The 11868-nt window shown below is 31.3% G+C and overlaps 1 protein-coding gene across 1 annotated transcript; it reads left to right on the forward strand.

The window, feature by feature from the left end:
- The first annotated feature begins 8747 nt into the window (after positions 1-8747).
- LOC111366100 (20 kDa chaperonin, chloroplastic) lies at positions 8748-11833 on the forward strand. Its single transcript, XM_022986754.1, has 6 exons — positions 8748-8900; positions 9001-9179; positions 10460-10639; positions 10722-10877; positions 11231-11308; positions 11436-11833. The coding sequence occupies exons 2-6, from the start codon at positions 9003-9005 to the stop codon at positions 11607-11609; spliced, it is 765 nt and encodes a 254-aa protein (XP_022842522.1). The 5' UTR covers positions 8748-8900; positions 9001-9002; the 3' UTR covers positions 11610-11833.
- The last annotated feature ends 35 nt before the right edge of the window (positions 11834-11868 follow it).

Consider the following 11868-nt stretch of genomic DNA (forward strand, 5'->3'; position numbering starts at 1 on the left):
CCGTGAAGATTGATACTTTGAGGCTCTCTTTATGTTTATGATTTTTCAAAAGAAACTAATATTTTACTCTAATCAAGTTGATATTTAATTTTTTTTTTCAAAATTAAAAATTTTAATCAATTTTCAAATCCGGGTTTAGATTTCTAACACCAACTCGAGAATTTATTTTGTTATATTTATATACTAATCGAGGTTCTTGTCCCTCGTTTGGAAAGTTAGTTTGATAATTTTATTTTATTTTTTGGGTTTATTTTAAACTTAATCGAGTCAAAATCAATGTAATTTGAATTAGCTATGATTCTTTATTCAAGAATCATGTTGCATATGGCATCTTAACCCCTAATCAAGTGGAGAAGAGTACTAGACACCGAGTTGATTAACTCATAAGTTGCGTAAAAGCCTCTGTTTTTCAGCCATTATTTTACATTCTACCATATTATTTTTTCTATAGTACTCATTTTCGATCACACATTCTTCATTAAAATAATATTATGCTCAAATCAAAAAAAAAAATTTCTTCTTTTTCAATCACATATTCTCCATCAATCTACTATTTCATAATACATTTTCCAAAATTAAAGGGGTTCAAACATACCAAAAATTTTAAAATATACAACTCCGACCCAGTTAAAAAAAATCAAATTTAATAAAAAAAATTAAATAATCAATAAAGCTACTTGTACAAAGTTAGATTACAAAAGTTGAGTTACAAAATGTGTTGACAAAATTCAAGCCATTGATTTCAAATAATTTAAAAATCTGTTTTGAAATAATTGCTGTGAATGTGATTTTATCATCCAATTTTATCAACCCTTTTGTACGTATAGCATAACACAAACAATTTTGTTAAGTCGAAACAAAGGAGCTAAGTCAACGGAGCTATTGGTGACGATGATATTTCTCTACTATACAGTAAACGAGAGTTAGAAATCATTATCATGCGGATAAAGCATTCATTCAATGAAACATCTGCCCAGGAAAAGCGCGTTGACAATTCAGTTCAATTTTAATTAGGTATTCAGCGATTTTAGCCCTTTTTTCTAAGACTTGCAGGCTGACACGCTTTCTTTGCAAACTTTCATTAAGCTTAAGTATTCAATTTCCGTCCCTTTTCATGAAAAATATCATTTTTTTATCCAAATTCTCACTTTTGATGTATTTGATTGACAATTTTTTTCCTAAAAAATATTTTTAAACCTTTAATCATGTGATCATATTTTTATAAAAAAAATAAAATAAAATAAATCGTAAGGGAGGATTTTTTTATTTTCAAGTAATTCACTATCTTCTCTTCTCTCTCTTCTATCCACTTTTTTTTATCTGCCCACTAATAAAAAAAAAAAAGTACTGTTATAAAATTAAATAAAAATATATTGTTCTAAATTCATCCACTAATATTTACTTTCATAAGTTCTGTTAAACCTTTTTATATTCTTTTAGATTTTGTGTCTAACTAAAATTTAATAATCATAAAACATCATTTTTAACTAAAATAGTAAAACTCTAATCATAAACTGAAAATTATTAATCGAAACAAAAACAGCCAAAATGATGAGTTTATAAGCAAAAATAAATAAAAGTAAAAATAAAAGTTAATATATGATTTGAGGAGGGATTTGTTTGGTTGTGTGAACATTACACTTTTGAGAGAATCCTATAATTTCAAAAAAGAGAGAGAGAGAGAGATTTACTAACCTTTATAACTAAATATTAAAGTACTAACATGACAATATAAATAATAAAAAGTTATATATATATATATATATATATATATATATATATATTTTATTTATTTATTTTTTTTTCATTTTCTATATATTACCCCTTCAGGGTTGAGATTTTTTTTTTATTTTTTTAATTTTGAATTGCTAATTTATCCTCGTATCCTAATCGAGGTTCTCATCCCAAACTCGGGAACTTAATTTTTGTTATTTTTTATTTCGTTGATCTTAGTCAAGTCTTGCTCTAGTTTGAGAATTTTGTTATACTTTTTTAACATTTTAGATTTAGTTTTCTGGATACTGTTTATTATTCTAAACCCTAATTGAGATGGTCGAACTTAAGGACACTGATTTTTTTAGTTTTATTTTTTATTTGTTCGATAATCTATTTTTTCTAACTTCTAATAAAAAGGGGAAGGATGATTTACTATTCATGTAATAGTAAATGAATCAAATTTTACTATACATGATGTCATTTTTTATTTTTCATTTTGTTTATGTCAAACAAATGTTCTTCCACACATCATTTCACTATCATTAAAAAAATAATTATGTCAAACAAATATTCTTCTACACATCATGCCACTAGTATTAAAAAATAAATAATTTTAGTAAATATAAATTGCCATGAGAAAAAAAAAAAAAAAAAAACTCTTCGCACATGAGTTTAAAAAAATAATAAATAAACTCTACACACAGTGCAGAGGGATGACAAACCATGTGTCGAGTAAAAAAGAAAGAAAAAAACTCACCCCATAGTGCGGAGAGATGACAAACCATGTGCGGAGAGTTGGCAAACTCTTCGTACAGTGCGAAGTAAAAAAAAAAATCTCTCCGCACAGTACGAAGAGATGGCAAACACCCTGGCAAAACTCTCTGCACATTGCGGAGAGATGACATTTTGTGCGACCAGTCAACACAATTTGTGCGGACACTGACCTCACAAAGTGCGGAGTAAAAAAAGCAAAAAAAAAAAAAAAAACTTTGCACAGTGCCAACTCTCCGTACAGTGTGAAGTTATAAAAATAAAATAAAAACTCTCCGCACAGTGACTGTCACGTGCGTTACACGAATTTTGCATTTATCGTATTTTTATTAGTGTATAAATTTTATTTTGTTGGAAAGTTTTTGAAACAATATCTAGAAATATTTCCATGATATAAGAAAATGATTGCAAATTATTTTTACAATTGCATAAGAGTATTGTGTCATCTAGAAAAAATATACTTGTATATTTCATACTTGAATAAGAAATATACGAGATTATACAAATTATTTTGCTTGTATTATTTGATAGTGTTGATATAATTGAGTTGAATGTGAAGATTATATTTCTATTGTGTAATTCAATATTGAAAAATTGAAAATTGAGCACCATATTCATATGCATTTATATTTTGTGCTTCATATATATTTAATATTTATTTTATACTTATATTGAAAAAATAAAAATTTTAATTTTTTTTTTTGAAATTCGGTTTGGTAAGTGAATGTACAGTGTTCTACATTTTCGGTATTTGTAAGTGCAAAAATCAGTATATAAAAATACAGTGAGTTGCAAATACGATAGGCAGCATATACAATAAGATGAAAATACGGTAATACGATAGGCTGTAAATATGGTAAGTTACAAATACGGTAGACAGCATATACGATAAGTTGCAAAATACAGTAGGAAGCATATATGGTAAGGTGCAAAATACGGTAATGTGCAAATATGGTAAGTTGTTCGCAAATATGGTAGGCTGCAAATACGGTAGACAGCATATACGGTAAGCTGTTTGCAATTACAGTAAGCTGGATATGTGGATTTATAATTTGTTATAAATGTATAAAATTTATTAAATATTAAATTTCTTAAGTATTAAATGTTGTAATTCAATATTGTTTCCTTTTTTATAATTGTATTTCCAAGAATTTAAAAAAAAAATAGTTATGAAATTGCTAATTTTTAAATGTGTTTATTTGTTGAAGATAAAAATGATTTTTTTATATTATTTGTAAAAAAATTTATTATAATTTTATTAGCGTAATAAGATTTATTATGCATTTTGCGGAGAATTTTGTTTATGGTGATTGACAAATATTTTTCGACACACGCATAATGCCAACAATATTAAAAAAAATAATAATTTTAATATATATAAATTCCATGAGACAAAAAAAATCCGCACATGAGCGTAAAAAAAAAAAGACTCCGCAAAGTGCTGAGAGATGATAAATTATCTCTCCGCACAGTGTGAAGAGAAATACAAAAACTATCGGGACTTTATCTGCAAGTTCCAAGAAGCTTTTTCTCAAACAACTTTTGAGCAATGCATTAAACACTTTAATTCAAGGCCTACAACCCGAAAGTATAATTTCATTAAAAATTGTATCCGCTTCTTATGTCCAAGAGCTGTTATCAAGTAAGTGTAAAATATTGAATTTATATGGTACCCTGATGCCTCCATTTGTGAAACCAATGCCATGGTACTATCAATATCCCCTTCTTTACACAACTCACATATTGTTTCATTGTATGAATCACGAGAAAGCTCATTTTCAATACCGCAAATATGATTTGTATGCTCAGAAATTGAGTTATGACTGACATTTAAAGAAGACATAATTGATTTTGAGCCATGTTTTTCGACTTTGTTTCGTTATATATACGAAAAATTTATAATCTTGAATGACTTGTAATTAAGAAATTTGAAAACAACTCTCCACACTGTGTGGAGAGTTTTTTTTTTACTTAGCATCGTGTGAAGAGTTTGCCAACTCTCCACACATGGTTCAACTCTTTCCGCACTGTGCGGAGATTCTTTTTCTTTCCGCACTTTTTTTTATTCCGCACATGGTTCAACACTCTATTCACTATACGGAGAGTTTTTTTCTCTCTGCACTATGCGGAGAGTTTTCATGGTGCGGACCAACTCTTCGCACTGTGTGAAGAGAGTTTTTTCCGCTCTCCGTACCGTGTGGAAAGTTGGTTTGTCATCTCTCCGCACTGTGCGAAGATATTTTTTTACTCCGTACCGTGCGAAGAGTTTGCCAACTCTCTGCACATGGTTCAACTCTCTTCGCACTGTGCGGAGAAGTTTTTTTTTCTCCGCACATTTTTTTTTTATTTTTACTCCACACTTGGTTCAACTCTCTCCGTACTGTGTGGAGTGTTTTTTTTTTTTCAATTTTTCAATATTGAATTACACGAAATTTAAAAATATAATATTCACATTCAATTCAATCATATTAACATTATCAAATAATACAAGCAAAATATTTTGTATATTTCTTATTCAAATATGAAATATACAAGCATATTTTTTCTAAATAATATATTGCTATGCAATTGTAAAAATAATTTACAATTATTTTTTTATATCATGAAATTATTTTTAGATATTGATTTGAAAACTTTCAAAAAAAAAATTAAGGGGGTGTTTAGGAGCCATTTTTATGTAAAAATATATTTTAAAACAGTAAATTGAGGGGAAATGTGCGGTTAAAAAATAAAGAAAAATCTTTGATTTACGTGTAATATTATTTTAATAAAGAATGCGTAGTTGAAAAGAAGAGAGAAAAAAATACATTTTGAAAAAAATGGGTACCAAACGGGCTTAAATTTCATACATTAATAAAAATAAAATAAATACAAAATTCGTGCAACGCATGTGATAGCGACTATTATTTAAAAGAAGTGCGAAACAAGATTTTGAGGTGAACCCTATCACGACTTGAGAAACTGTCGTTGCAACAACACTCTCTACACATCCACATGTACTTTTTCTCAAATTTCATTTCTATATATTTTTGTTAGAACAAAATTGGGAGTTGGTCACATCAACTTCTCTGTTTTTTTTTTTTTTTTTTTGATATCCAGGTATTTCAACTTACACCAGACTAAATCTTGAACCCTCAAAACCCTTGCCCCTAGAACCTTGGAGGGGGTGAATTGAGAGTTATGCCTCAATTGGATCACAGGTTCCCCCCATTGCCTGTACACTTCTGCGCACAAGAGACCCTCCTCCACAGTGATTGCTCCATACCAAATTTTTGGCCGCAGGTTCTCACCAGGAATCGAACTCTTCACTCTGCCGCTGGAAGCAAGACAATGTTGATTGATCCACTAGTTAAGCTGTGCCCCGGGGGCACATCAACTTCTCTTCTTGTTACATAGCAAGATGAGAAATGAGGAATCCAAGGTGTGTTTGAGCCCCTTTAATTTTGAAAAATATATTATGGAATAACAAATTGATGAAAAATGTGCGGTTAAAAAATATTTATTTTTGATTTGTGTGTAATATTATTTTAATGAAAAATGTGTGATTAAAAATGATTACTGTATGAAAAATAATGTGATAGAATGTAAAATAATTAGTGGCAAACAGGGGCTTAATTAAGTTCCTGTTTAATACCACTGTTCACACAATGTTTACCACGAATTGATTTTTAAAGTTCATTGGTTAGTCATCATATAATTTTGATTGAGTTCAATCTCATAGACATGGATTAATTAATAACTGGTAAAGATCACTTATTTTGATATATTTCATTACATTGTTTAGAGGCATAAACATTACCGATCTTCATCAATGTTTGATAAATTTACTATTTAGCCATTTGTATATTTCTAAATAGGGTTGGACATAATTTGACTCGGTTCTGAAATTTTTTGATAAATTTACCGTTTAGCCATTTGTATATTTCTGTTGGACATAGTTTGGTTTGGTTCTGAAATGGTTATGTTCTGATTCTTTTCAAAATCGAATCGAACCAAACCCGAATTTTCGGTTACGTAGTGAGTGAAATCGTCAAATCTAAATTTAATTATGAAGCCGTTTGAGTTCGGTTCAGTTCAATCTCGGTTCGATTCTAGAGTTTTCGTACAATAATTAATTTTTCCATATTTACAACAATGCTACATCAATTCACCCGTTCAATGTTCAATCTAAACTTTTACAAAATAACGTAGTTCAATTCCATGATATCTTTTGCGCCTCTCTTGCTTGAGTTTTTCATAAATTTGACTGTTAAAATCACAAGAAAGATAGCAAGCTCATAATAATAAAGAGAGGAGCAGTTAAACTTTCAGTTCGATTTCTCCAGAATAGTAGAAACAGTAGAGTAAGAGATTTAGCCCTTTTTTGATATCTATTTTTTCCAAAATACATTTTTTTCTTTTATTTTCAACCACATATTTTTTAATAAAATAATATTATACGTAAAATTAAAACTTTTTCTTATTTCTTAACCACACATTCTTTATCAATCAACTATTTCAAAATACATGCTTACGATGAAAATGGGAAACAAACAAGCTCTTAGGTAAAAATTAGGTTAATTTGATTAAGTTGGGTTTGGTTAGAAATTAGAAATGGGAAAATCATATTTTGGATTTGAACTAATTAGTTAGCAAATTTATTTTTTTAAAAATAAAATAATTTGACTTATTTTATACGAAAATTTTTAAAAATTATGGAGATTCAATTCTTCATCTAGAATCGAGAATGAAGTTAAACCCGTTAGTTCCCGATTCAGATACTCGTTTAGGTATTTAATTTAAGAAAAACTGCTCGTTTTGGGGTCCAATTCCGTTCGAGAGTTTTGTTCAATCCTATTTATGAAATAGATCACCTCTGCCCCTGGACTTTTTGTCATTTATTTGGACCTTTTTAGAATTATTTTCTTTCATCTTTTTAATCAACGGATTATTCTTCTTGAACATAATGGACACCATAATGGTGTTCATTATGTACCCTAAGTATCACTCTTTAATCTACTCTTAACTCTTAAAGAGACTTTTGCACTGTTCTGCAATGCCTTTCAAAATCATTCTGACATGGCTCTTCATCTTCTTTAGCGAACTAGGTGGTGCCGTTAGTTTTGCAATCTAGCTGTTTACAAAAAGATGCTGAGGCCATTTCCCCATTTGATCACAAACATGAGGATAAGTAGATGAAAAGAAAAGGTAATGTAAATGTAAAAGAGCAGTGCGAAATTAATAATTTCGAGAAAAAAAGTCATTAACCATACTTGACACCGTTTGGGGTGTATCTATAGGCAGTCAATTTTTGTCCCCGTCCCATCCAAGCGTGGTTTTTCTTTACAAAATATTTTTTGGCACATAATCTTAGGTAAACGATGTCCACACACACACACACGAAGAAAGAGCAGTGCGAAATTAATAATTTCGAGAAAAAAAGTCATTAACCATACTTGACACCGTTTGGGGTGTATCTATAGGCAGTCAATTTTTGTCCCCGTCCCATCCAAGCGTGGTTTTTCTTTACAAAATATTTTTTGGCACATAATCTTAGGTAAACGATGTCCACACACACACACACGAAGAATCAGAATAAGCAACTGAGAGACATTTGACCCAAATTTGAAGAGTTTATAAGGCACAATCGGCCCAAGTGAGAGTTGTAACTTAGAAGTGTAATAACTTCTGAAGTTGCTTCAAATGATCTATTTTATTCTTGATGATTAATTGTGACTCGGCTCAAATCTCTATCAATGGTCATGGACCATCATATAACCAAGATATTTATTTCACTCCAATCCCATTTTCTCTCTAGATATCTTTCTCTCGGCCTCTTTTTTTGTCTCTCAGTTGCTTATTCTGATTCTTCATGTGATTGTCTTTGTTTTTTCAACTGTTCTCTTGCTCTCTTGACGGTTGTATCTCTGTGTTGGGAGGGAAACTAGGCAGCATCCTTGAGACCGATTGTTGGGTAAAATGTGAGCATTAAACCTTGTGGATCCGTGCTTGATGTTAAAAATTATCCTTATGTACATATTATAATCATTTTGGCTTTATAATTTGTGGTTGAGAACTTTGTTTTTGTAGTTAAATTATTACAGAGGGACAACAACATTTTTGTCAAAATGCAAATATCGTAACATCTTTTATTCTCCTTTTTTTTCTTTGTGCAACATAAAGCCCAAAAGAAAACCTCCAAATCTGTGCTATTTGTAAGATTTTCCTTTGACAAAACATAAAGCCCAAAAGAGAGAGGATTTCTCTGAAATCCCTAACTACCAATGTAGCACTACCAAAATATTCTAGAACCCTCTTATCCTTTGCATAAAATCCCTTCTATAAACAAATTCAGAAGTTTCTAGGGTTTTGTTATCTCTTTTATTACACCCACCAAACGAATTTTCTCACACTAAACTCATTTGAACCATAAGGTACTCTCTACTTTCTCCCATTTCAGGTATACTATTATGCATTGTGTTTTTCGGCTTAGTTGATTAATTTGATTGGATCTTTTTTCTTGATTTTTGAAAGAAATGGCAGCAACACAGTTGACAGCATCTACAGTTTCAGTGAAAGGGTTTGCATCATTTGAAGGGCTGCGGCAAAATTCTGTAAAAATCTCATCCTTTTCACCTCTTAAGCAAAATGGTCTCTCCCTCAGGTCATTCCGCGGACTTACTGTTAAGGCTGCCACTGTTGTTGCCCCTAAGGTTGGTATTCAATTCATAGTTGAATTTCCCTTTCTCTAATGCAGGAAATTTGTTGTTTCCTTAATTTTCGGTTCATGTTTGCTGCTAGTCAATTTCTTACTGATTCAAGAAACATAGTTCTTTTTGTTTGTTAGCTCTGGAATTGATATATGCCAATACTGTTAGATGACCGCTTTTAATCACAAAAATTGTAATTTTTAAAAATGAAAACTGCATTATTAGATTGATAATGAATCGATTGAAGGTAATAGTGTAGGATTTTATCGCATGATTTCATTATATTACTTGCCAGATTCGTCTTACATTGCTTCTTAGGCCACCTCCAACCCTGCACGAAACAGAAAATCATCTCCAACTCATTATACGGAAAGCTGCGGCAAATGAATATTGTTTAATAATTTTCTTCTTTTTTAATTCTTAACAATTTATTTTTCTAAAAAATTAAATATTTATTAATTTATTTTATCACTACATAAATTATTAAATAAATAATTATGCTTAGTTAACAAAAATATTGAATTTATTAATAAATTTAAGAAATGTAGTACAATTAATAGAAATACGACTACGAATATATTAATATCATAATGCTAAAAAAGAGTGCAATATGCTTTGAATCGCAATATCACGATATCATGAAGTTGAAATAGTATTAAAAATTAATTATTATTGATTAAATGATTAAAATTTATTACAAATGCACATAATAATACCACTACTACTACTACTTGTAGGAATTGTGATGGTAATAGTAATGATAATTAAATTTAGAATTAAAATTTATTGTATAACAAATGGACAAATACACCCTTAAAAAAATTGGTGCAAAGTGGAAGAGAAGGGTAAAAATGTTTTTGACCATTTTGATGCAAAATGGTGCAATGGGTTGTAGGAGATTTGCACCAAAAATTTGGTACAATTTGGCGAATTAAGGTGCAATGTGGATGGGGTTAGAGATGCTCTTACTTTTCTGTTCTTTCATCTCTACAGCTTCATTAACTTTACGACTGTATTGCATTTGCCTAAATGAGATAAGAGGTGTTGGTGTGTGCAGGCAATTTATATCACTGAAATTAGAGGCCACGACTATGCTAATTATTATAGCTGATCCATATGATTGTTCACTTAGTTTAAATCTTGGTTGAGATGCACCTTCATCTGGAACTGGAATATGTGAATTAATATCAATGCTCTTTTCTTTGCGCAAAATTTAATTCATATTTGTTGTATACGCGATTCTCTTCTTTATTGTTTACTGTATTTTCTTTCTGATCCCTCAGTACACTGCACTCAAACCCTTGGGTGATAGAGTTCTAGTGAAGATTAAGACTGCAGAGGAGAAGACAACAGGTGGTATCTTGCTACCAACAACAGCGCAGACAAAACCCCAGGGAGGTGAAGTAGTTGCCATTGGAGAGGGTCGTACAATTGGAAAGAACAAGGTGGACATTAGCGTGAAGGTAATACCAGTCTAATGCTTTCCAGGTTGTGTTGTCTCTTTAAATGATTGCGTTTACTAACTGATTGATATCCCCCCTCTAGACTGGCACCCAAGTGGTGTACTCCAAATATGCAGGGACAGAAGTCGAGTTCAATGGATCAAATCACCTCATTTTGAAGGAGGACGATATTGTTGGAATCCTTGATACTGATGACGTTAAGGATATGAAGCCCCTGAATGACGGAGTTCTCATTAAGGTTTGTTGATGGTTTAGTTAGTTATGATTCAGTTTTGTGCATTGTGTTGGGGACTGATATTCAGACTTATCTTCATATACACACTGCAATTATTAAGCTTTGATAGAATTTGCTAAAACTGAAGTTGGAGAGGTGATATTTTTCCTGGAAAGGTGATATGAGCATATACCTAATGTGTCATTGGTGGCTATATCGATGAAGTTGTGCAGAACCTTTCTGGTCATGAACCTGTCCATGAACACAATTTCCTCATATATTCTTCTCAAAATAGTTGGTTGCTTCTGTGCTTTTCCGTTTGCTCATTTCATTTATAATTCTTTCTTTTCTTTTTTCCCCCAACAATTCTTACTCAGGTAGCTGAGGCTGAAGAGGTAACTTCTGGAGGCTTGTTGCTAACAGAGGCAAGCAAGGAGAAACCCTCAATTGGCACGGTAAGTAATATCTCTAGTTAACAAGTGTTTTTGATCGGAGAATGTCAGCATGCAAACTTTTGCAGTGTCCCACCCTCTGTTCAATTATCCCTTCAAAATGCTCAGTATTTTCCATCTTCAATTACAGGTGATTGCAGTCGGGCCTGGCCCCCTTGATGAGGAAGGTAACAGGAAGCCATTGTCAGTTATCCCCGGGAACACAGTTTTGTACTCCAAATATGCAGGAAACGATTTCAAGGGCAGTGACGGTTCTAACTACATAGCACTAAGGGCTTCAGAGGTCATGGCTGTCCTTTCTTAGTTGGTTCAGCAAAAGCGAAACTTGAGAAATTTGTTGTAATCCGGATCAATATGACGACTTTTTGCAGCGTAATGAAAGAAATCAAAGTGTAATGATTTTTCAGTTCGAGAACCATTTGTTGTTCTTTGTAGTCGTTTAAAGAGCTGCTTGTCTGTGTCCTTATTTTCCAGTTTCTGATATCTCACAAAAGAATTCCAGTCCTAAATGAATATTTTCTTGAACTGTCAGTTTAGCGTAATTTAGTGCAAAGAATATGGAG

The sequence above is a fragment of the Olea europaea genome, chromosome 17 (genome assembly GCF_002742605.1).
Source record: "Olea europaea var. sylvestris chromosome 17, O_europaea_v1, whole genome shotgun sequence".
NCBI classification, from domain to species: domain Eukaryota; kingdom Viridiplantae; phylum Streptophyta; class Magnoliopsida; order Lamiales; family Oleaceae; genus Olea; species Olea europaea.

Bases quoted from the DNA above. Each gene is read 5' to 3' on its own strand.
- LOC111366100 (XM_022986754.1), top strand. From the start codon at position 9,003: ATGGCAGCAACACAGTTGACAGCATCTACAGTTTCAGTGAAAGGGTTT. The intron at 10,878-11,230 runs GTTTGTTGATGG...ATTCTTACTCAG, and splicing joins ATGACGGAGTTCTCATTAAG to GTAGCTGAGGCTGAAGAGGT. The intron at 11,309-11,435 runs GTAAGTAATATC...CTTCAATTACAG, and splicing joins AGAAACCCTCAATTGGCACG to GTGATTGCAGTCGGGCCTGG.